The sequence below is a fragment of the Oncorhynchus mykiss genome, chromosome 1 (genome assembly GCF_057628025.1).
Source record: "Oncorhynchus mykiss isolate SJ-2025 chromosome 1, ASM5762802v1, whole genome shotgun sequence".
NCBI lineage: Eukaryota > Metazoa > Chordata > Actinopteri > Salmoniformes > Salmonidae > Oncorhynchus > Oncorhynchus mykiss.
This window is the reverse complement of record NC_143022.1, coordinates 115051-142420: the sequence shown is the minus strand read 5'-3', so window position 1 is coordinate 142420 and position 27370 is coordinate 115051. Positions and strand designations below refer to the sequence as shown.

The 27370-nt window shown below is 42.1% G+C and overlaps 1 protein-coding gene across 5 annotated transcripts in view; it reads left to right on the top strand.

The window, feature by feature from the left end:
• The window catches only part of LOC110523943 (cyclin-dependent kinase-like 5), a 185318-nt gene that overhangs the window by 117828 nt on the left and 40120 nt on the right, over positions 1-27370 (top strand). For 3 of the 5 annotated variants that reach the window (XM_036980806.2, XM_090210801.1, XM_090211609.1), the window contains exons 13-14: positions 19076-19181; positions 21840-21954. In XM_036980806.2, coding sequence (XP_036836701.2) covers positions 19076-19181; positions 21840-21954 — 221 coding nt within the window. The remainder of the gene's footprint in view (positions 1-19075; positions 19182-21839; positions 21955-27370) is intronic. The other 2 variants (XR_016489292.1, XR_016489228.1) reach the window with 1 other exon arrangement.

Below are 27370 nucleotides of genomic sequence, written 5' to 3'. Positions count from 1 at the left end.
TCTGCTGTCCCCACATGCTTGATGAGGGCCACCATTGTTCCTGTTCCCAAGAAAGCTAAGGTAACTGAGCTAAATGACTACCGCCCGTCACTTCCGTCATTATGAAGTGCTTTGAGAGACTAGTCAAGGACCATTTCACCTCCACCCTACCTGACACCCTAGACCCACTCCAATTTGCTTACCACCCCAACAGGTCCACAGACGACGCAATCGCAATCACACTGCACGCTTCCCTAACCGATCTGGACAAGAGAAATACCTATGTGAGAATGCTGTTCATCGACGACAGCTCAGCATTTAACACCATAGTACCCTCCAAACTCGTCATCAAGCTCGGGACCCTGGGTCTCGACCCCGCCCTGTGCAACTGGGTCCTGGACTTCCTGACGGGCCACTCCCAGGTGGTGAGGGTAGGTAACAACATCTCCATCCCGCTGATCCTCAACACTGGGGCCCCACAAGGGTGCGTTCTGAGCCCTCTCCTGTACTCCCTGTTCACCCATGACTGCGTGGCCATGCACGCCTCCAACTCAATCATCAAGTTTGCAGACGACTACAGTGGTAGGCTTGATTACCAACAATGACGAGACGGCCTACAGGTAGGAGGTGAGGGCCCTCGGAGTGTGGTGTCAGGAAAATAACCTCACACCCAACGTCAACAAAACAAAGGAGGTGATCGTGGACTTCAGGAAACAGCAGAGGGTGCACCCCCCTTTCCACATCGACGGGACAGTAGTGGAGAGGGTAGAACGTTTTAAGTTCCTCGGCATATACATCATGGACAAACTGAAATGGTCCACCCACACAGACAGCGTGGTGAAGAAGGCGCAGCAGCGCCTCTTCAACCTCAGGAGGCTGAAGAAATTAGTCTTGTCACCAAAAACACTCACACACTTTTACAGATGCACAATCGAGAGTATCCTGTCGTGCTGTATCACCGCCTGGTACGGCAACTGCTCCGCCCATAACCGTAAGGCTCTCCAGAGGGTAGTGAGGTCTGCACCACACATCACCGGGGGCAAACTACCTGCTCTCCAGGACACCTACACCACCCGATGTCACAGGAAGGCCAAAAAGATCATCAAGGACAACAACCACCTGAGCCACTGCCTGTTCACCCCGCTATCATCCAGAAGGCGAGGTCAGTACAGGTGCATCAAAGCAGGGGCCGAGAGGCTGAAAAACAGCTTCTATCTCAAGGTCATCAGACTTTTAAACAGCCATCACTAACATTGAGTGGCTGCTGCCAACATACTGACTTAACTCCAGCCACTCTAATAATGGAAAAATTAATGAAATAAATGTATCACTAGACACTTTAAACAATGCCACTTTATATAATGTTTACATACCCTACATTACTCATCTCATATGTACAGTGCCTTGCGAAAGTATTCGCCCCCCTTGAACTTTGCGACCTTTTGCCACATTCCAGGCTTCAAACATAAAGATATAAAACTGTATTTTTTTGTGAAGAATCAACAACAAGTGGGACACAATCATGAAGTGGGACGACATTTATTGGATATTTCTAACTTTTTTAACAAATCAAAAACTGAACAATTGGGCGTGCAAAATTATTCAGCCCCTTTACTTTCAGTGCAGCAAACTCTCTCCAGAAGTTCAGTGAGGATCTCTGAATGATCCAATGTTGACCTAAATGACTAATGATGATAAATACAATCCACCTGTGTGTAATCAAGTCTCCGTATAAATGCACCTGCACTGTGATAGTCTCAGAGGTCCGTTAAAAGCGCAGAGAGCATCATGAAGAACAAGGAACACACCAGGCAGGTCCGAGATACTGTTGTGAAGAAGTTTAAAGCCGGATTTAGATACAAAAATATTTCCCAAGCTTTAAACATCCCAAGGAGCACTTGTTCAAGCGATAATATTGAAAAGGAAGGAGTATCAGACCACTGCAAATCTACCAAGACCTGGCCGTCCCTCTAAACTTTCAGCTCATACAAGGAGAAGACTGATCAGAGATGCAGCCAAGAGGCCCATGATCACTCTGGATGAACTGCAGAGATCTACAGCTGAGGTGGGAGACTCTGTCCATAGGACAACAATCAGTCGTATATTGCACAAATCTGGCCTTTATGGAAGAGTGGCAAGAAGAAAGCCATTTCTTAAAGATATCCATAAAAAGTGTTGTTTAAAGTTTGCCACAAGCCACCTGGGAGACACACCAAACATGTGGAAGAAGGTGCTCTGGTCAGATGAAACCAAAATGTAACTTTTTGGCAACAATGCAAAATGTTATGTTTGGCATAAAAGCAACACAGCTGAACACACCATCCGCACTGTCAAACATGGTGATGGCAGCATCATGGTTTGGGCCTGCTTTTCTTCAGCAGGGACAGGGAAGATGGTTAAAATTGATGGGAAGATGGATGGAGCCAAATACAGGACCATTCTGGAAGAAAACCTGATGGAGTCTGCAAAAGACCTGAGACTGGGACGGAGATTTGTCTTCCAACAAGACAATGATCCAAAACATAAAGCAAAATCTACAATGGAATGGTTCAAAAATAAACATATCCAGGTGTTAGAATGGCCAAGTCAAAGTCCAGACCTGAATCCAATCGAGAATCTGTGGAAAGAACTGAAAACTGCTGTTCACAAATGCTCTCCATCCAACCTCACTGAGCTCGAGCTGTTTTGCAAGGAGGAATGGGAAAAAAATTCAGTCTCTCGATGTGCAAAACTGATAGAGACATACCCCAAGCGACTTACAGCTGTAATCGCAGCAAAAGGTGGCGCTACAAAGTATTCACTTAAGGGGGCCGAATAATTTTGCACGCCCAATTTTTAAGTTTTTGATTTGTTAAAAAAGTTTGAATTATCCAATAAATGTTGTTCCACTTCATGATTGTGTCCCACTTGTTGTTGATTCTTCACAAAAAAATACATTTTTATATCTTTATGTTTGAAGCCTGAAATGTGGCAAAAGGTCGCAAAGTTTAAGGGGGCCGAATACTTTCGCAAGGCACTGTATATACGGTACTCTATACCATCTTGATGGTATTGATGGTATAGATCTTGATGATAAAGCATCTTGCCATCTTGATGTTATGTATCACTAGCCACTTTAAACAATGCCACTTTTATATGTTTACATCTCCTACAATACTCATCTCATATGTATATACTGTACTCTTTACCATCACTCATTCATATATTTTTTTATGTACATATTCTCATTCATTCCTTTACACTTGTGTGTGTGTGTATAAGGTAGTTGTTGTGAAATTGTTAGGTTAGACTACTCGTTGGATATTACTGCATTGTCGGAACTAGAAGCACAAGCATTTTGCTACACTCGCATTATCATCTGCTAACCATATGTGACAAATAAAATTTGATTTGATTTGAGAGGGCTGGAGTTCCACAATGACGATGACCAGAAGAAGATGGAATCAACAGACTTGACACAAGATCCAGCATGATCTGATACAGGTCTCTCCTGGAGAGTTACCATCTCCAAGGTTTTCTCCAACCCTAATGTAGTGCACCTAATTCTAATCACTAGCTGGCTAAGCACTAGCTGATAAGCTACAGGAGGGTATCACTCCAGGAAATCTGAACCTCCAGCTAGTCCCCCACCCTTTTTTCTGTAACCTCTCTCCCTCTACTATAGCAGTCTGAACCTCCAGCTAGTCCCCCATCCTTTTCTCTGTAACCTCTCTCCCTCTACTATAGCAGTCTGAACCTCCAGCTAGTCCCCCATCCTTTTCTCTATAACCTCTCTCCCTCTACTATAGCAGTCTGAACCTCCAGCTAGTCCCCCACCCTTTTCTCTGTAACCTCTCTCCCTCTACTATAGCAGTCTGAACCTCCAGCTAGTCCCCCATCCTTTTCTCTGTAACCTCTCTCCCTCTACTGTAGCAGTCTGAACCTCTAGCTAGTCCCCCACCCTTTTCTCTGTAACCTCTCGCTCTACTATAGCAGTCTGAACCTCCAACTAGTCCCCTACCCATTTCTCTGTAACCTCTCCCTCTACTGTAGCAGTCTGAACCTCCAGCTAGTCCCCCACCCTTTCTCTGTAACCTCTCTCCCTCTACTATAGCAGTCTGAACCTCCAGCTAGTCCACCACCCTTTTCTCTGTAACCTCTCTCCCTCTACTATAGCAGTCTGAACCTCCAGCTAGTCCCCCACCCTTTTCTCTGTATCCTCTCCCTCTACTATAGCAGTCTGAACCTCTACCTAGTCCCCCACCCTTTTCTCTATAACCTCTCTCCCTCTACTATAGCAGTCTGAACCTCCAGCTAGTCCCCCACCCTTTTCTCTGTAACCTCTCTCCCTCTACTATAGCAGTCTGAACCTCCAACTAGTCCCCTACCCATTTCTCTGTAACCTCTCCCTCTACTGTAGCAGTCTGAACCTCCAGCTAGTCCCCCACCCTTTCTCTGTAACCTCTCTCCCTCTACTATAGCAGTCTGAACCTCCAGCTAGTCCCCTACCCTTTTCTCTGTAACCTCTCTCCCTCTACTATAGCAGTCTGAACCTCCAGCTAGTCCCCCTCCCTTTTCTCTGTAACCTCTCTCCCTCTACTATAGCAGTCTGATCCTCCACCTAGTCCCCCATCCTTTTCTCTGTAACCTCTCTCCCTCTACTATAGCAGTCTGAACCTCCAGCTAGTCCCCCACCCTTTTCTCTGTAACCTCTCCCTCTACTATAGCAGTCTGAACCTCCAGCTAGTCCCCCACCCTTTTCTCTGTAACCTCTCCCTCTACTATAGCAGTCTGAATCTCCAGCTAGTCCCCCATCCTTTTCTCTGTAACCTCTCTCCCTCTACGATAGCAGTCTGAACCTCCAACTAGTCCCCCACCCTTTTCTCTGTAACCTCTCTCCCTCTACTGTAGCAGTCTGGTGGTTGGACTGAGAGGGATGTAAATAGACAGCTTGCAGCTACCACATTTAACAATGTGTGATTCATCCATCATTTAAAATAAAGTCACTAATCTTTGTTTCATATTCTTGGGTGTCTGTGCTAAGGAGGTCCAGTGGGTTTATATGAATAGTACTGATGACTGTATTACAATATGTTTTTTAGGTTTTGATATAGTGATACTTTCTGGAACTGGTCTCATCACCTGCTGCATGCATTTCAATAGCGAAGTTGTTTATGAATTACACGGTCGGCTCTAGAAGTTTGTGGGCCCTTTGGTTGGGGGCCCCCCACCTACATTTGACATTGCATACTTTTTACATTTTTATTTATCCTTTTTTTTAACTAGGCAAGTCAGTTAAGAACAAATTCTTATTTACAATGACGGCCTACCCCGGCCACGCCCGGACGACGCTGGGCCAATTGTGCGCCACCCTATGGGACTCCCAATCACGGCCGGATGTGATACGGCCTGGATTCAAACCAGGGACTGTAGTGACACCTCTTTCACTGTGTCGTAACATGACTATCATTAATCTGATGACTGTTATTCATCTAATAATTACCTACTATGTTTAATTGTTATTAGATTAAATTAATCATGTAAAAATTAACTAATTAGGAATTTGGGGCACCACGGGAAAAATGGTTTAACGAGTTACTATCTCCCAACTTAAACTCTAAGATATATAGATATATATCTCAATAAGTCACTTATTCATTATTATTACCTCATATCAGTCTTTCTGAATGTCACATACTCCTTGGATATCTGCAAGAACCCTAACCTAATTGATGAAATAGAAGATACACAAATTGGCTTAATTATTTATTTACTAACTAACAAAATCATCACACAGAACACACACACGGTATAGGTTATTGATTACTAACATAATACAATGAAAACAGGTCCCTAGTGGACTAACAAAAGCACGACTGTTTGGTTACACAATGTAAATGGAGGGGTAGGTAAGGAGAAGGAGAGACAAGGAGTCAACTTATTGTACATACATTTGGAAGCTACACTCACTGGAATAAGAATACTTTACACATTTACGACCGCTCATTTGGATAAGAAATGCAGTGTATATATTTACATGTAGATGTCTTTGCCATCTCTCTGTTGAACTCGATGGGTCCTATGGTGAAGTTATCGAGGGATGTAAGACTTGTCCACAAGAAGTCACAATGTACTTTGTAGTAGAGCTTTTGGTCTTGGAGTGTCCGTTAGAATGGATACTTCAGGTGTACCACACGGTGGTAAGAGGGATCTGTCACCCTTGTGACTTTAGTCAAAGTTCTAGACTACTTTACATGTACAGCTGCAGTCTCTAGTCTTTACCTTCTTCACTTGTGTTGGGAGTTTCAGAGCTTCTAACCATTTCGTAATGGTCAGCTCGCGTTGTACGCCGGCTGGTCTGTAAAGTTTAAACCATTTAATCATGTGGACCACGTTCTCACGTCTTTTTGGTCTTGTAGTTTTAACCATTTGTGACATCCGGCTTACACTGTCCATCTGCTTGGTCTCACCATTTTCAGCCGTGTAGCCACCGCTCCACCCTATCTGGTCTCAATGGTTGATTATTTAGGATTCAGCACCCGACCATTTTACACGCCAGCAGGAACCCGACATGTTTTGGTCTGATGTAAATTTTGTTAGCAAGTCCTTTTAAACACTCTGGCTAAAGGGGCGTTCCATCACGCCGACACAATGTCTGTGCTCACGTGGGCGTGGTTACTGATTGAGCACAGGTTTATATGAAAAGCCATTATCTCACAAAAGTATTGTTATACTTAATCATATATTTTATACAACATTTAGATGCAAACCTGACAACTGGAATGTGGATTATTCTTTAAATCCCCACCGACCATTTCCCACATTCTTTATGTTAGAAATAATGTTTCAATGTCCAATCTTTTGACGTTAGAGTTTTTAAGCCGGCCACACACTCTCTAGACAAAACATTCCTTTGGTGGATACTCAAAGGCAGAGAGGGAAAGTTTCCTTCTGCTTAAATTACGACCCAGTGTTAAGGTGTCAACACCGTCATAGCCATCCCCCATTCCCTCTTCTGTGGGAGAGAGGGGTCTGGCTATCTTCAGAAATGTGCCAAGCTTATCTGGCACCTTTGATCCTGACCAAGGAGAGAGAGTCATGACAACTGAAATGCAGTGCCTTAGACCGCTGCGCCACTCGAAAGCCCATTCAGCAGACACTCTTATTCAGAGCGACAGATTATTCACCGGGCCCCCTTGAGGTCAGGGTCCGGGGAGGTCAGGGCAACTGGACACATGCCCTGCGTGCCCAGTTGGTTTTTGGTCATGATTGCGACAAGATTAGACATCTGGCTAGACTAACTAGCAATCCAACAATTGTTAGCTGACATGGCTAATTGAGTGACTGTCAGTGACAGACATAACATCTACTATTCTTACTTTCAATAGTAAGTTGAGCCCACTGAGTTCCTCTTTTTCTTTTACATGTTTTGGGTCGGGGGCCCTAAGCGACTGCTTATGTCACTTATGCCTGGAACTGGCTCTGATTACACAATTTCCAGAAAGTCAGGATAAATCAGGCTAAGATACTGCAACATCAGTGAACAGCCATCTTAGTGCAAAACAACATTGCCTTGACACTTGTGTATGATTTTGTGATGAGACTCAAAATAATATTGGAGATATGGCCAAAGAGTAGCTAATACCGACGATCATGGTAAGCACAGACATCGCTATAACATTCTACTAACGTTTGATGAAACTGTCACGGCATTATGCTATTATATGTCATTTAAGAGCATTGTTTTGATTAGCTAACTAGCTAGCTACGTACGATGGAGAGCCCATGCCTGTTAGATAGTTCATCTGCCTTGAATTTAATTGTGACTGGCTGAGATAATTGAACAAAAGAAGTGTGTTGAGGGTCACAAATGTCAAGGTACAACAACTTAGCTAGCCAGCTAGCATACTTGTGCCATACGTGGGCTGCTCGGACAAGACGTGAACCCGGGAGCCTGGCTAGCCAGCTAGCAACTAACAAAACAGATACAATTTCAATAATTTAGGCTATATGGCTTGAATTCAATTTTGAATATGGCTTAGGTACTGTTGCTAGCAGAGGAGAAAGTGTCTAGGTTTCAGTTTTGCGTTACAGCTCTGTACATAGAACAGATAGATCTCCAATGAGGACATGCTGCATTTCTCACTTTGAATAAGACTGTATGATCTGTAATCCTAATTCTGTCTACTTTTTCTGTTTCTCCTTCAACAAAAATTAAATATTAGCCTGTTAGCCCCCATGTCATTTAGTTAATTTAGTTAGCTTTACCTTCATTCTTTGCTGTAAAAGATAGCAGAGAAAATATCAACAACACCTTTCTCGGATATTCAAATGGAAGGCACTTCTGATATGTAGTCTATCTCTAAGTGTCATTGTTGACAACTTAGTAGAATTTCTTAAATGTCTTCTTAGAGAATCCCTACAGAAGAATGCATCCTTCCAGCAAGAAAACTAGCGAGTGGATAGCGCCATCTGCTGACCATTTAGGGAATTTAGTTCTCAATCGGTGTGCCTAATTTTGTTGCGTAATATGGAGATTGACTGGGAAATGACTAGGGGAAAAATTTACTTTTACATGCATTGCTGGCTGAAAACCTAATATAGTCACAACTATAATGTATAACCTATTCTCCAGTGTGTCTGCTGCTCTAACTCTGTGTAAAGACTCATCCATGCTTCCTGCTCTCTGTCTGTCTCTCTGTCTCTCCATCAGCTACAGAGCAGTGAGGGCCCGGCACTCAGTTAGGCGACCCCCCACACCAGACCACCTATTAGGGACTCAACGAGGGACAACACCAACTTATTTCACACTCAGAGACAGAAAAGCACTGAGGTCCGAAATGTTAGATCCTACTCCCATCAACATTTCTCTCTCTCTCTCTCTCTCTCTCTCTCTCTCTCCCTCTCTCTCTCTCTCCCTCTATCTCTCTCCCTCCCTCCCTCCCTCCCTCCCTCCCTCCCTCCCTCCCTCCCTCTCAATTTCAATTCAATTTAAGGCCTCTCTCTCTCTCTTTGTTAAGGGGCTTTATTGGCATGGGAAACATATATTTACATTGCCAAAGCAAGTGAAATAGATAATTATCAAAAGTTAAGTTAACAATAACAATTAATGGTAAACATTACACTCACAAAAGTTCCAAAATAATAAAGACATTGCAAATGTAATATTATGTGCAAATCTTTTTTTAATTTTTTTATTTCACCTTTATTTAACCAGGTAGGCTAGTTGAGAACAAGTTCTCATTTACAACTGCGACCTGGCCAAGATAAAGCATAGCAGTGTGAACAGACAACAACACAGAGTTACACATGGAGTAAACAATAAACAAGTCAATAACATAGTAGGAAAAAAAGTTTAAAAAACATTTTTTAAGAGTCTACAGTGCCTTGCGAAAGTATTCGGCCCCCTTGAACTTTGCGACCTTTTGCCACATTTCAGGCTTCAAACATAAAGATATAAAACTGTATTTTTTTGTGAAGAATCAACAACAAGTGAGACACAATCATGAAGTGGAACGACATTTATTGGATATTTAAAACTTTTTTAACAAATCAAAAACAAAATTATTCAGCCCCCTTAAGTTAATACTTTGTAGCGCCACCTTTTGCTGCAATTACAGCTGTAAGTCGCTTGGGGTATGTCTCTATCAGTTTTGCACATCGAGAGACTGACATTTTTTCCCATTCCTCCTTGCAAAACAGCTCGAGCTCAGTGAGGTTGGATGGAGAGCATTTGTGAACAGCGGTTTTCAGTTCTTTCCACAGATTCTCGATTGGATTCAGGTCTGGACTTTGACTTGGCCATTCTAACACCTGGATATGTTTATTTTTGAACCATTCCATTGTAGATTTTGCTTTATGTTTTGGATCATTGTCTTGTTGGAAGACAAATCTCCGTCCCAGTCTCAGGTCTTTTGCAGACTCCATCAGGTTTTCTTCCAGAATGGTCCTGTATTTGGCTCCATCCATTTTCCCATCAATTTTAACCATCTTCCCTGTCCCTGCTGAAGAAAAGCAGGCCCAAACCATGATGTTGCCACCACCATGTTTGACAGTGGGGATGGTGTGTTCAGGGTGATGAGCTGTGTTGCTTTTACGCCAAACATAACGTTTTGCATTGTTGCCAAAAAGTTAAATTTTGGTTTCATCTGACCAGAGCACCTTCTTCCACATGTTTGGTGTGTCTCCCAGGTGGCTTGTGGCAAACTTTAAACAACACTTTTTATGGATATCTTTAAGAAATGGCTTTCTTCTTGCCACTCTTCCATAAAGGCCAGATTTGTGCAATATACGACTGATTGTTGTCCTATGGACAGAGTCTCCCACCTCAGCTGTAGATCTCTGCAGTTCACCCAGAGTGATCATGGGCCTCTTGGCTGCATCTCTGATCAGTCTTCTCCTTGTATGAACTGAAAGTTTAGAGGGACGGCCAGGTCTTGGTAGATTTGCAGTGGTCTGATACTCCTTCCATTTCAATATTATCGCTTGCACAGTGCTCCTTGGGATGTTTAAAGCTTGGGAAATCTTTTTGTATCCAAATCCGGCTTTAAACTTCTTCACAACAGTATCTCGGACTTGCCTGATGTGTTCCTTGTTCTTCATGATGCTCTCTGCGCTTTTAACGGACCTCTGAGACTATCACAGTGCAGTGCATTTATACGGAGACTTGATTACACACAGGTGGATTGTATTTATCATCATTAGTCATTTAGGTCAACATTGGATCATTCAGAGATCCTCACTGAACTTCTGGAGAGAGTTTGCTGCACTGAAAGTAAAGGGGCTGAATAATTTTGCACGCCCAATTTTTCAGTTTTTGATTTGTTAAAAAAGTTTGAAATATCCAATAAATGTTGTTCCACTTCATGATTGTGTCCCACTTGTTGTTGATTCTTCACAAAAAAATACAGTTTTATATCTTTATGTTTGAAGCCTGAAATGTGGCAAAAGGTCGCAAAGTTCAAGGGGGCCGAATACTTTCGCAAGGCACTGTATATACATTGTGTGCAAAAGGCATGAGGAGGTAGGTGAATAATTACAATTTAGCAGATTAACACTGGAGTGATACTGGTGTGCAAAAGAGCAGAAAAGTAAATAAATAAAAACAGTACGGGGATGAGGTAGGTAAATTGGGTGGGCTATTTACCGATAGACTATGTACAGCTGCAGCGATCGGTTAGCTGCTCAGATAGCAGATGTTTAAAGTTTGGTGAGGGAGATAAAAGTCTCCAACTTCAACGATTTTTGCAATTTGTTCCAGTCACAGGCAGCAGAGAACTGGAAGGAAAGGCGGACAAATTAGGTGTTGGCTTTAGGGATGATCAGTGAGATACACCTGCTGGAGTGCATGCTACGGGTGGGTGTTGCCATCGTGACCAGTAAACTGAGATAATGCAGAGCTTTACCTAGTTAATGTACAAAAGGGAAAATAAATAAACGTAAATATTGTATATTGTATTTACAATGGTGTTTGTTCTTCACTGGTTGCCCTTGTGGCAACACGTCACAAATCTTGCTGCTGTGATGGCACACTATGGTATTTCACCCAATAGATATGAAAGTCTGAGATGTCTCTCAGCTCATTGACAGCTGATGTTTAGACAGAGGTATGTATAGTTTTGTGTGTGCTCTAGGGCAGTGGTTCACAAACTTTTTATAGTCCCGTACCCCTTCAAACATTCAACCGCCAGCTGTGGACCCCCTCTAGCACCAGGGTCGCACTCTCAAATGTTGTTTTTTTGCCATCATTGTAAGCCTTCCACACACTATACGATACATTTATTAAAAATAAGAATGAGTGTGAGTTTCTGTCACAACCCGGCTCACGGGAAGGGACAATGAGGTCTTATAGGACCAGGGCACAAATAATAATAATCAACAACAATCAACATCTTGCATATAAAACCTTATTTGTTCATCAAAGATGGTGAATAACTTACCACAGGTTAATGAGAAGGGTGTGCTTGAAAGGATGCACATAATTCTGCAATGTTGGGTTGTATTGAAGAGAGTCTGTCTTAAATCATTTTCCACACACAGTCTGTGCCTGTATTTAGTTTTCATGCTAGTGAGGGCTGAGAATCCACTCTCACATAGGTACATGGTTGCAAACGGCATCATTGTCTTAACAATGAGATTTGCCAAGGCAAGAAACCCTTGAGCACAGCCCTATCCAGAAATCTGGCAGTGGCTTCTGATTAAATAACATTTTCACAGAACCGCTTGTTGCAATTTCGATGAGGCTCTCTTGTTCAGATATCAGTAAGTGGACTGGAGGAAGAGCATGAGAGGGATAACGAATCCAGTTGTTTGTGTCGTCCGTTTCAGGAAAGTACCTGCTTAATTGCGCACCAAGCTCACTCAGGTGCGTCGCTATATCACATTTGACATTGTCCGTAAGCTTGAGTTCATTTGCACACAAAAAAATCATACAATGATGGAAAGACCTGTGTGTTGTCCTTGATAATGCAGACAGAAAAAAGCTCTAACTTCTGTATTTTGTAAAAGTGTTACATGGTCGCTGCCCATATTGCATAATGCAGAAAATACACGAGTTCAGGGGCCTTGCTTTAGCAAAGTTAACCATTTTCACTGTAGTGTCTAAAACGTCTTTCAAGCTGTCAGGCGTTCCCTTGGCAGCAAGAAGCTCTTGGAGGATCAATTCACAGTTTGTGTCACGTGCCCGAATCAAACAGTTACAGTGAAATTCTTATTTACAGGCTTTACAGGCTAACCAACAGTGCATTTTTTAAGAATAAAAAAGGTATTAGGTAAAGACTAGATAAGTAAAGAAATAAAAACAACAGTTAAAAGACAGTGAAAATAACAGTAGCGAGGCTATATACAGTAACGAGGCTTTATACAGGCACCGGTTAGTTGGGCTAATTGAGGCAAGGGTAGCCTAGTGGTTAGAGCATTGGACTAGTGACCGAAACGTTGCAAGTTCAAACCCCCGAGCTGACAAGGTACAAATCTGTCATTCTGCCCCTGAACAGGCAGTTAACCCACCGTTCCTAGGCCGTCAAGAATTTGTTCTTAACTGACTTGCCTGGTTAAATAAAGGTTGCATTTTTTTTTTTTAAATACAAATATGTATGGTTAAAGTGACTATCCATATATGGTAAACAGAGAGCAGCAGCAGCGTAAAAGAGGGGTTGGCGTGACAGAATGCAGATAGTCCGGGTAGCCAATGTGCGGGGGCTCCGGTTAGTCGGGCTAATTGAAGTAATATGTACATTTTATTTATTTATTTCACCTTTATTTAACCAGGTAGGCTAGTTGAGAACAAGTTCTCATTTACAACTGCGACCTGGCCAAGATAAAGCAAAGCAGTGTGACACAAACAACAACACGGAGTTACACATGGAGTAAACAAAACACACAATCAATAAAACAGTAGAAAAGTCTATATACAGTGTGTGCAAATGAGGTAGGTCTGTCTGCCTGCCTGCCTGGCTGCCTGCCTGCCTGCCTGCCTGCCTGTCGCTGCTTCACTTTCTCTGTTGGCTTTGCTTTGCTCTGAATAATTCAATATTTAGGCCATAGTCCTCTAGAAATTCAGTGTTGCAGCTAGATGTCTTTCTAAGGTCCATTGCTCTGCGAGAGATCATGGTAGATACACTACATGACCAAATGTATGTGGACATCTGCTCATCGAACATCTCGTTCCAAAATCATGGGCATTAATATGGGGTTGGGCCCCTCTTTGCTGCTATAACAGCCTCCACTCTTCTGGGAAGGATTTCCACTAGGTGTAGGAACATTGCTGCAGGGACTTGCTTCCATTCAGCCACAAGTTTTTATTTTTTATTTTTTTTGTATCCCCATTAGCTGTTGCAAAAGCAGCAGCTACTCTTCCTGGGGTCCACACAAAACATGAAACATAATACAGAATTACATAATACAGAACTTCAATAGACAAGAACAGCTCAAAGACCGAACTACATACATTCTTTAAAAAGGCACACGTAGCCTACATATCAATGCATACACACAAACTATCTAGGTCAAATAGGGGAGAGGCGTTGTGAGGTTGGGCTCTGACATTGGGCGATTAGGCCTGGCTCGCAGTCGGCATTCCAATTCATCCCAAAGGTGTTTGGTGGGGATGAGGTCAGGGCTCAATGCAGGCCAGTGAAGTTCTTCCAAACTGATCTTGACAAACCCTTTCTGTATGGACCTTGCTTTCTGCATGGGGGCATTGTTATCGTCTAGAAAGTCATTGTACGCTGTAGCATTAAAAATACCCTTCACTGGAACTAGAGGCCCTAGCCCGAACCATGAAAAACAGCCCCAGACCATTGTTCCTCCTCCACCAAACTTTACCATTGGCACTATACGTTGGGGCAGGTAGTATTCTCCTAGCATCCGCCAAACCTAGATTAGCCCGTCGGACTGCCAGATGAAGCATGATTCATCTTTCCAGAGAACGCGTTTCCACGGCTCCAGAGTCCAATGGGGGCGAGCTTTACACCACTACAGCCGACACTTGACATTGCACATGGTGATCTTAGGCTTGTATGCGACTGCTCAGCCATGGCAAACCATTTCATTAAGGTCCCGACGAACAGGTCTTGTGCTGACAGTTTGGAAGTTGGTAGTGAGTGTTGCAGCCGAGGACAGATTATATTTACACGCTACGCTCTTCAGCACTCAGCGGTCATGTTCTGTGAGCTCGCCGGTCCCATTCACTCCACGGCTGAGCCGTTGTTGCTGCTAAACGTTTCCACTTCACAATAACATCACTTACAGTTGACCGGGGCAGCTCTAGCAGGGCAGAAATTTGATAAACTGACTTGTTGAGAAAGGTTTCATCCTATGGCCGTGCCACTTTGAAAGACACTGAGCTCTTCAGTAAGGCCATTCTACTGCCAATGTTTGTCTATTGAGATTGCATGGCTGTGTGTTCGATTTTATACACCTGTCAGCAACAGGTGTGGCTGAAATAGCAGGGGTGAAGGGGTGTCCACATACGTTTGTATATATAATGTACCTCTAATAAGATATCAAATCAAATACCTCTAATTAGATCATGGTAGATACTGTACCTCTAAATAGAACATGGTAGATACTGTACCTCTAATTTGATCATGGTATATAACTTTCATTAGATTGTGGTAGATACTGTATCTTTAATTTGATCATTGTAAATTCTGTAACTATATCATGGTAGATGATGTACCTCTTATATCATGGTAGATACTGCACCTCTAATTAGATCATGGTGTAATGTACCTCTAATTAGATCATGTTAGATACTGTACCTCTAATTATATCATGGCATAATGTACCTCTAACTAGATGATGGTAGATACAGTACCTCTAATTAGATCATGGCAGATACTGTGCCTCTAATTAGATCATGGTAGATATCTCTAATATGATCATGGTAGATGTTGTAACTCTATTTAGATAATGGTAGATACTGTATATCAAATTAGATAATGTTAGATACTGCACGTCAAATTAGATAATGTTCGATACCTCTAATTAGATAATGGTAGATACCTCTAATTAGATCATGGTAGATACTGTACCTCTAACTAGGTCATGTTAGATACTCTACCTCTAATTAGAACATGGTAGATCTGTACCTCTAGTTTGATCATGGTTCATACCTTTCATTTGATTGTGGTAGATACTATACCTTTAATTAGATCATGGTAGATTCTGTACATCTAATTAGCGCATGGTAGATACTGTACCTCTAATTAGATCATGGTAGATAATGTACCTCTAATTAGATAATGGTAGATACTGTACCTCTAATTAGATCATGGCAGATGCCTCTAATTAGATAATGGCAAATACTGCACCTCTAATTAGATCATGGTAGATACCTCTAATTAGATCATGGTAGGTACCTCTAATTAGATAAAGGTAGGCCCCGTACCTCTAATTAGATCATGGTAGATACCTCTAATTAGATAATGGTAGATACTGTACCTCTAATTAGATAATGGTAGATGTTGTACCTCTAATTAGATCATGGTAAATACTGTACCTCTAATTAGATCATGGTAGATGCTGTACCTCTAATTATATCATGGTATATACTGTACGTCTTAGTAGATCATGGCAAATACTGTACCTCTAATTAGATCAAGGTATATACTGTAACTCTAATTAGTTATTGATAGATAATGTACCTCCTAATAGATCATGGTAGTTACTGTAGATACCTCTAATTAGATCATGGTAGATAATGTACCTCTAATAAGATCATTGTTGATAGCTCTAATTAGATTGTGGTAGATACTGTATCTCTAATTAGATCATTGCATAACGTACCTCTAACTAGATAATGGTAGGTATCTCTAATTCAATAATGCTAGATGCTGTACCTCAAATTAGACCTTGAAAGATAATATACCTCTTATTTGATCATGGTAGATACTGTACCTCTAATTAGATAATGGTAGATGCTGCATCTCTAATTATATCTTGATAGATAATGTACCTCTTATTAGATTTTGTTACACAAAATGGCAGATTCAAAAGAGAGGGAAAGGGAGAGACAAAGTCGTACAGACAGCTGATAACTATGCTCATGGAAATGTGGATACCTTGCACATGAACTCCGCTCATTCGAAAGAATTGCAATGTACATATTTACATGTGTATGTCTTTGCTGTCTCTCTCTTGAAAACACTCAATCCATCTACGGGGAGTAATTTGACAGAAAGCCTCTGGTTGTCCACAAGAAGTCACCATGTCCTTTGTAGTTGTAGTAGGGTTCGGAGTGTCTGTGAGATTGGTTCCTCCAGAGGTCTAACCCCCAATGTTCAGCGGGTTCTGTCCATTAGAATAGGGGTATCTATAGTGGTGAGAGTAAATTGTTCTTTGTCTTCTAGTCTTCGGTCAAGTTTACTGCAGACTGAATGTTCCTGTGTAGTCTTTTCTTCTTCTTCGAGAGAGAGTTTCAGAGTTTCTAACCATTTTGTACCTTTCAGCTCATGCTGTCGGTTACGCTGGTCTATTGTAGAGCTAGAACCATTTTACATGCCCGTAGCAACCCGGCAATGTACAGGTCTATAGAGATTTACATTTCTTCACCATTTGTAACATATTCAGCTGGCGTTTCACATAACTGGTCTCCATTGAAATGGCAACCATTTCAGAGTGTGGACTGCTTTCTCATGTTCCCTGGTCAAATGTACATTTTGTAAGCGAGTCCTTTTATATACTCTGGCAAAGGGGGCATTCCATGATGTCAACGTAATGTCTGTGCTCACGTGGATGTGGTCACTGACTGGTTAAAACTTTTATATGAAAAACAATTCCCATTTAGAAGGCTAACATCACATTTAATCTTTTCGCAAATAGTTTCATATTTAATCATATAAGATCCAGAACATTTAGATGTAAATCTGTGTCACATTTGCTCCCTCTACGGCCTCTAGGTCACCAGGCTGTTCATAATGGCGCACAACTGTCACCATTGCTATGCGCTCCTGCATGTCGTCAGACTCACCTGGACTCCCATCACTTCCCTGATTACCTTCCCTATACATGTCACTCTTTGGTTCCTTCCCCAGGTGTCATTGTTTCTATTTCATGTCTGTGTGCTGTTCGAGTTTCTTGTTTTGTATTATGTTCCGTTTATTTATTAAAGCACTCACTCCCTGTTACAGGAATTATATTCCTCTATGTTTTAATACCCAATAAAATGAAACACTCTGTCAATTCCTAAGAATTTGTAAGACTCTTATTTGTATAAAATGGACAGAGACCAGTCTCAAATATCAACCAGCTGCGTTTATTTTCGAGAGTACTGAACATGATACAGTTTACCACAGATTATAAACTGAAAATGACGTCATTAGTTTTCGTAACACCCCGTCTCATCAACCAGCAGTACAATGGCTATATAGATCTCAAGCCTTCCCACATCGTCTCTCCCTACTAAGATAATTTACGACGCAAGCCAAGGTCTGCCTGTGTAGATAAGCATTCTAGCCAGTCTGGCTATAAGTTCATTCATTTCTACCAAGGAACAGACAGTCATTGTTCTACTTCTTGATTATATTTACACACATTATATTCAGTACTTGGGTTAAAAGAAAATTCATACATCTATACAGTAACATAATAGTATTCTGATTAGTCAGTCCTGATTGAAATGTATACATAATTAGTCATTATTGATCAAAAATCCCTTAACACTCCCTGAACTTGTTTCCCAACTCTCAGCGCACGTCGTTACAATCTGATAACTGGGAAATATACACATTGAGATACAGTTATGTGGTTATACCATTCTTAATGAGATCACAAAACAACAACTGATCTGACATAATTGGTGTTTCGGTACCCACGGACCATTCCAACTGTTTGGATTACAGAAATATTGTTTCATTATTCAACCTTTTGATGTTACTGTTTTGGCGGGAGGAATCTCCTTGTAACAAAGAGGTTTCTTTCCCCTCAATCCTGCAGAGCCCAAAGGCAGAGTTTCTACAAGGTATTTATGACCGTAAAAAACGGCCAACTTCACCCCTCTCCCCCTCTGAGGGAGAGAGAGGGCACTATAGAGCGGACCCACTGTAACCTGCTCCTTCAGATCTTTACAGGAGAGTCATGACAATACTGTACCTCTAATTATAACATGATAGATAGTATACCTCTTATTAGATCAGGGTAGATACTGTACCACTTATGAAATCATGGTAGATACTGTACCTTAGATTGGGGGGCTCCCGAGTGGTGCAACGGTCTAAGGCACTGCAGACCCTGGTTCGATTCCAGGCTGTATCACAACTGGCTGTGATTGGGAGGCCAATATGGCAGCGCACAAATGGCCCAGCGTCGTACTGGTTAGGGTTTGGCCCGGGTAGGCCGTCATTGTAAATAAAAATGTGTTCTTAACTGACTTGTCTAGTTAAATAAAATTAAATAAATAAAAGATTATAGTAGATACTGTACCACGTCTCTGCCTGGGAGAATGCTATCAACACGCTTCTAGGATAATGTTACCATCATGATACCAGATATAGTTTTATCAACATGTTACTAATTAGAAGTTTTCATATTTTTCCAGTCAGTCTTTCAAGCCTACTCTGTGTCTGTCTGTCTGACTCTGGCCTCCTTTCTGTGTCCTATCCATAACCCTGTCCAGGTGGGGATGTTCCATGAACAGCACCCAGAGGACGGAGTCTCTTCTAAAGAAAACCGCATCATCTACAGTGAGTCCATGCCCAGGAGGGTTGGCAGCTTCTATAGAGGTACATGTGACTTATCTCTCTTAGCACATACACAGGGCTACAGCTTCTATAGAGGTACGTGTGACTTAAAACGAAATACGGAAGTGGTCAGATGACGCAGATGCTAGGCTACATGACTGTTTTGCTAGAACAAACTGCAATATTTTCCTGTATTCATCCAAAGCTATTGAGGAGTACACCACCTCAGTTGCTGGCTTCATTAGTAAGTGCATCAACAACGTTGTCCCCACAGTGACCGTAAGTACATATCCCAACCCGAATCCATTGATTACAGGCAACATCCGCACCGAGTTAAAGGCTAGAGCTGCCGATTTCAAGGTAGCGGGACACTAATCCGGACGTTTATAAGAAATCCCGCTATGCCCTCAGACGAACCATCAAACAGGCAATGTGTCAATACAGGACTAAGATTGAATCCTACTTCACCGGCTCTGATGCTCGTCGAATGTGGCAAGGCTTGTAAACTTTTGCGGACCACAAAGGGAAACACAGCCGCTAGCTGCCCAGTGACGCGAGCCTACCAGATGTGCTAAGTGCCGTTTATGCTCGTTTTGTGACCAGCAACACTGAAGTATACATGAGAGCACCAGCTGTTCCAGACGACTGTGTGATCACGCTCTCCGTAGCTGATGTGAGCGACGACCTTTAAACAGGTCAGCATTCACAAAGCCACAGGGCCAGACGGATGACCAGGACATATACTCAAAGCATGCGCGGACCAACTGGCATGTGTCTTCACTGACATTTTCACAGTGGTGGAAAAGTACCAAATTGTCATACTTGAGTAAAACTACAGATACCTTATTAGAAAATGTTACGGACTTTCAACTCCCTCCAAATATTTTCTATGGGGTTGAGATCTGGAGACTGGCTAGGCCACTCCAAGACCTTGAAATGCTTCTTACGAAGCCACTCCTTCGTTTCCCGGACGGTGTGTTTGGGATCATTGTCATGCTGAAAGACCCAGCCACGTTTCATCGTCAATGCCCTTGCTGATGGAAGGAGGTTTTCACTCAAAATCTCACGATGCATGGCCCCATTCATTCTTTCCTTTACACGGATCAGTCGTCCTTGTCCCTTTGCAGAAAAACAGCCCCAAAGCATGATGTTTCCAACCCCATGCTTCACAGTAGGTATGGTATTCTTTGGATGCAACTCAGCATTCTTTGTCCTTCAAACACGACGAGTTGAGTTTTTACCAAAAAGTTATATTTTGGTTTCATCTGACCATATGACATTCTCCCAATCTTCTTCTGGATCATCCAAATACTCTCTAGCAGACGGGCCTGGACATGTACTGGTTTAAGCAGGGGGACACGTCTGGCACTGCAGGATTTGAGTCACTGGCGGTGTAGTGTGTTACTGATAGTAGGCTTTGTTACTTTGGTCCCAGCTCTCTGCAGGTCATTCACTAGGTCCCCCCGTGTGGTTCTGGGATTTTTGCTCACCGTTCTTGTGATCATCTTGCGTGGAGCCCCAGATCGAGGGAGATTATCAGTGGTCTTGTATGTCTTCCATTTCCTAATAATTGCTCCCACAGTTGATTTCTTCAAACCAAGCTGCTTACCTATTGCAGATTCAGTCTTCCCAGCCTGGTGCAGGTCTACAATTTTGTTTCTGGTGTCCTTTGACAGCTCTTTGGTCTTGGCCATAGTGGAGTTTGGAGTGTGACTGTTTGAGCTTGTGGACAGGTGTCTTTTATACTGATAACAAGTTCAAACAGGTGCCATTAATACAGGTAACGAGTGGAGGACAGAGGAGCCTCTTAAAGAAGAAGTTACAGGTCTGTGAGAGCCAGAAATCTTGCTTGTTTGTAGGTGACCAAATACTTATTTTCCACCATAATTTGCAAATAAATTCATAAAAAATCCTACAATGTGATTTTCTGGAAATTTTCTTCTCATATTGTCTGTCATAGTTGAAGTGTACCTATGATGAAAATTACAGGCCTCTCTCATCTTTTTAAGTGGGAAAACATGCACAATTGTTGGCTGACTAAATACTTTTTTGCCCCACTGTATATAGCCTCGTTATTTTTATGTAATTTTCTTGTTACCTTTTATTTCATTTCTTACTTTAGTTTATTTAGTAAATATTTTCTTAACTCTATTTCTTGAACTGCATTGTTGGTTAAGGGCTAGTACGTAAGCATTTCACGGTATTCGGCAAATGTGACAATTTGATCTATATGTTATTAGTCTACTATAGTTCGAGTCTGTTTGTTGGTTGGTTGCAGTCTCTCCCTCCCTGCACCCTGTGTCACTCACTCACGGTACGGCCCCACCCTGCCTGCTCTTTCCCCCTACTCTCCCCTACTCTCCCTCTCCCACCCGCCTCTAGCTTTTTATCAGCTCCGGTTAATAAAGTAGCTTTAAAAATACTTTTCTGCTGCTTCCCTCACTCGGATCGGATCTGGATCCGACCAGTCTATACGGAATTGTTATCCTTGGCTCCATTTGGAGCATGTCTCTATATTTTGAAAATGTATTTATGCATATTGGGTTCGAGTAGAAAAGCCCTAGGTCCATTTCGCAACGAGTCCATATTTTTGGACCGATGAAGTCCTCTACTATGTATCTATAACCTGTAGTGTTTTCTTCCTTATGTGTCTCTGATGTTTTGTGGAGTTTACTATGTTGTTATGTTGTTGCTCCACAGTGCCGTCCCCGCGGCCAGATAACGGAGGTCAGGGCAGCAGGGGGACAGGAGGGGGGGCAGTGGACGGAAGCACCTTGACCAACCATCCCAAACGCCAGCCGGCCTTTGACCCCTGGTGAGGCACTAGGGAGGCTTCATTCAAATGACACCCTTTTCCCTATATTAGGGTTGGGCAACTAGAAGACGTTTTTTGGGGGTGGGGGGCTCATCTTACTGTTACGAGTTAGAATAGTGGAATACACAAGGTGCAATTTTTAAATTTGGTTATGCATGAGCAGTTTTTCTCTTGTTATGTCTGTCACTGAAAGTCACTAAACTGTAAGTCAGTTAGCATTTTTTAGATTGGTAAATTAGTCTAGCGGTCAGCTATCTAAACTTCAAATTACTGTCCGCGGGGCCCCAATTGATTTTGTTAGTCAATCTCACTCGGATATCATATTAAAAATAGCTAATATTTCTCTCCACCCTATGGCAAAATGTGTAGAATTGCAGGAAATGTGTTATAAAATTGCCAAATCTTCTCTCGGCACATGGCAAAATGAGTAGAATTGCATGAAATTAGTTATACATTTGCGAAATCTTCTCTCTGCCTCATTGCAAAATGAGTAGAATCACATGAAATTTCAATAAAATGTAAAAGTCTTCTCTTCACCGGATGGCAACATTTGTAGAATTGCATGAAATTAGTTTAAAAAAGTCAAAAATCTTCTCTCAGCCCATGTCAAAACGAGTAGAATTCCATATATATATTTTAAATAGCTAAATCTTCTCTCCATCCCATTGTAAAATGAATAGAATTGTATGAAATTAGTAAAAAAAAAAAAAAAAAGCTCAATATTCTCCATTCTCCAAATTCTCTCCATTCCATTGTAAAATTAGTAAAATTGCATTTAATTATTCATAAAATTGCTAAATCTTCTCTCCTTCCCATGACAATATGAGTAGAATTGCATGAAATTAGACATTTACTCAATCTTCTCTTCACCGGATGGCAAAATGAGTAGAACGTATGTAATTAGTTCTATAATTGCTACATCTTCTCTTTGCATGAATTGTGTTAGAAAATTGATCTTCTCTGAGCCCCATGGCAAAATGAGTAGAATTGCATGAAATTTGATATAAAACTGTTGTCTTCTCTCCATCCTGTTGAAAAATGAGTAGAAGTGCATGAAATGTGTTATACAATTGCTAAATCTTCTCTCGGCCCCATGGCAAAATGAGTAGAATTGCATGAAATTTGTTACAAAATTGCTAAATCTTCTCTTCACCGGATGGCAAAATGAGTAGAATTGTATATAATTAGTTATAAAATTGCTACACCTTCTCTTTGGCCCATGACAAAATTAGTAGACTTACGATGACATTTTTTATGAAACTGTTGTCTTCTCTCCGCCCATGGCAAAATGGGAAGAATTGCATGAAATGAGTTATACATTTGCTAAATCTTCTCTCCGCCCTTGGTAAAATTAGTAGAATTGCATGAAATTTGTCCCCCAAAAAAATATATGCAAAATTTTCTCTCGGCCCCATGTCAAAATGAGTAGAATTGCATGAAATTATTTCTAAAATTGCTAAATCTTCTCTCTGCTCTGTTGTAAATGAGTTATACATTTGCTAAATATTTTCTCTGCCTCATTGCCACATGAGTAGAATCACATGAAATTTGCTACAAAATTTCAGTCTTCTCTTCACCGGTTGGCAAAATTAGTAGAATTGCATGAAATTATTTATAAAATTGCTAAATCTTCTCTCTGCTCTGTTGTAAAATGAATAGAAATTAGTAAAATAATTGCTAAATATTCTCTCCATTCCATTGTAAAATTAGTAAAATTGCATGCAATTATTTATAAAATTGCCAAATCTTTTCTCCTCTCCATGGCAAAATGAGTAAATTACATGAAATGTGTTATACATTTGCTAAATCTTCTCTCTGCCCCATGGCAAAGTGAGTAGAATTGCATGTAATTAGCTATAAAATTGCTACATCTTCTCTCCCGCCCCATTGCAAAATGAGTAAAATTGAATGAGATTTCTTGTGAAATTCCAAAATCGTCTCTCCATCCCATGGCAAAATGAGTAGAATTGCACATAATTAGTTATAAAATGCTACATCTTCTGTGTAAAAAAATTGCCACATCTCCTTGCTGTCTCATTGTAAAATGAATAGAAATGAATGTAATCCTGCTAAATGGCACTGACAGAGATGGTCGCCTTGCTTCGCGTTCTTAGGAAACTATGGAGTATTTTTTTTATGTGTTATTTCTTACATAGTTACTCCAGGAAATCTTAAGTCTTATTACATACAGCCGGGAAGAACTATTGGATATAAGAGCAACGTCAACTTACCAATATTACGACCAGGAATACGACTTTCCCGAAGTGGATCCTCTGTTCGGACCACCACCTAGGACAGTGGATCTGATCCCAGTAGCCAACCCAAAACAATGTCGCCGCAGAGGGGGCAGATGGAGCAGCCTTCTGGTCCGGCTCCGTAAACGTGCACATCGCTCACCGCTCCCGAGTATAGTACTCGCCAATGTCCAGTCTCTTGACAACAAGGTAGACGAAATTCGAGCAAGGTTTGCCTTCCAGAGAGACATCAGAGATTGTAACATTCTCTGTTTCACGGAAACATGGCTCTCTCTGGATATGTTGTTGGAATTGGTACAGTCACCGGGCTTCTCCATGTATCACACCGACAGAGATAAACACTTCTCTGAGAAGAGGAAGGGTGGGGGTGTATATTTTATGATTAACGACTCATGGTGTAATCATAACAACATACAGGAACTCAAGTGCTTTTGCTCACCAATCAAATGCCGGCCATTTTACCTACCAAGAGAATTCTCGTCAGTTATAGTCACAGCTGTGTACATTCCCCCTGAAGCGAACACCAAGATGGCCCTCAAAAAATTTCACTGGATTCTATGTAAACTGCAAACTATATATCCGGAGGCTGCATTTATTGTGGATGGGTATTTTAACAAAGCAAATGTGAGAACAAGGCTACCTAAAGTCTATCAGCATATTGATTGCACAACTCGCAGGGCTACACTGCTCAAAAAATAAAGGGAACACTTAAACACCACAATAACTCCAAGTCAATCACACTTCTGTGAAATCAAACTGTCCACTTAGGAAGCAACACTGATTGACAATACATGTCACATGCTGTTGCGCAAATGGAATAGACAACAGGTGGAAATTATAGGCAATTAGCAAGACACCCCCAATAAAGGAGTGGTTCTGCAGGTGGGGACCACAGACCACTTCTCAGTTCCTATGCTTCCTGGCTGATGTTTTGGTCACTTTTGAATGCTGGCGGTGCTTTCACTCTAGTGGTAGCATGAGACGGAGTCTACAACCCACACAAGTGGCTCAGGTAGTGCAGCTCATCCAGGATGGCACATCAATGCGAGCTGTGGCAAGAAGGTTTGCTGTGTCTGTTAGCGTAGTGTCCAGAGCATGGAGGCGCTACCAGGAGACAGGCCAGTACATCAGGAGACGTGGAGGAGGCCGTAGGAGGGCAACAACCCAGCAGCAGGACCGCTACCTCCGCCTTTGTGCAAGGAGCATTGCCAGAGCCCTGCAAAATGACCTCCAGCAGGCCACAAATGTGCATGTGTCTGCTCAAACGGTCAGAAACAGAATCCATGAGGGTGGTATGAGGGCCCGACGTCCACAGGTGGGGGTTTTGCTTACAGCCCAACACTGTGCAGGACGTTTGGCATTTGCCAGAGAATACCAAGATTGGCAAATTCACCACTGGCGCCCTGTGCTCTTCACAGATTAAAGCAGGGTCACACTGAGCACATGTGACAGTCTGGAGACGCCGTGGAGAACGTTCTGCTGCCTGCAACATCCTCCAGCATGACCGGTTTGGCGGTGGGTCAGTGTTGAAGGAATTCTAAATTCCTCTGTATTGTTTCCCAAATCAGAATTAAATACTCTGTCAATGCATTCTAAGGGATTGTAAGACCCAATATTTTTATAAGAATGGACAGAGCCCCGGTCTTAAAAGTCAGGTAACAGCGTTTAATTCAAGAGAGTACTGGTACATACACATTTTTCCACAGGTTATAAACTGAAAATGACGTCAGCGTTTTCTAAATGTTCTATCTCTTCATGACACGGGTAGAGAGGCCCTATAGTTCTCGAGCCTTCCCTCCTCGCCTGAAGCCAAGGTCAGTCATTGTAAATCAGCATTCTAGACAGTCTGGAGATAGTCCGTCCCTGCCATCTGGAGATAGTTCATTCATTTGTACAAAGGAACAGACCGTCATTGTTACTAAACTCCTGACTATATTATATACAATTGGGAATGGGAGCAAGAGAGAAAATTCATTATGTACAGTACATAATAGCATTTGAACTAGTCAGTCCTGATTGAAATATATACATTATTAGTCATCATTGATAAAAATTCCCTTAACAGTCAGTCATGGTGTGGGGTGGCATTTCTTTGGGGGGCCGCACAGCCCTCCATGTGCTCGCCAGAGGTAGCCTGACTGCCATTAGGTACCGAGATGAGATCCTCAGACCCCTTGTGAGACCATATGCTGGTGCGGTTGGCCCTGGGTTCCTCCTAATGCAAGACAATGCTAGACCTCATGTGGCTGGAGTGTGTCAGCAGTTCCTGCAAGAGGAAGGCATTGATGCTATGGACTGGCCCGCCCGTTCCCCAATTGAGCACATCTGGGACATCATGTCTCGCTCCATCCACCAACGCCACGTTGCACCACAGACTGTCCAGGAGTTGGCGGATGCTTTAGTCCAGGTCTGGGAGGAGATCCCTCAGGAGACCATCCGCCACATCAGGAGCATGCCTTGGCATTGTAGGGAGGTCATACAGGCATGTGGAGGCCACACACACTACTGAGCCTCATTTTGACTTGTTTTAAGGACATTACATCAAAGTTGGATCAGCCTGTAGTGTGGTTTTCCACTTTAATTTTGAGTGTGACTCCAAATCCAGACCTCCATGGGTTGATACATTTTATTTCCATTGATCATTTTTGTGTGATTTTGTTGTCCGCACATTCAACTATGTAAAGAAAAAAGTATTTAATAAGAATATTTCATTCATTCAGATCTAGGATGTGTTATTTTAGTGTTCCCTTTATTTTTTTGAGCAGTGGACTATCGACCACTGCTACTCTAACTTGCAAGATGCATACCATTCCTCCGCCCTCCCTTTGGCAAATCCGACCACAACGCTATCTTGCTCGGCCCGTCTTATAGGCATAAACATAAACAGGATGTACCAGTGATGAGAACCATTCAATGCTGGTCTGACCAATCGGAAGCCACGCTTCAAGATTGTTTTGATCACGCGGACTGGAATATGTTCCGGTCAGCCTCAGAGAACAACATTGCTGACTCGGTGAGTGTGTTTATAAAGAGTGCATTGGAGATGCTGTACCCACAGTGATTATTAAAACCGTGGATGGATGGCGGCATTCGAACAAAACTGAAAGCACAATCCAACGCATTTAACCATGGAAAGACATCTGGAAATATGGCTGAATATA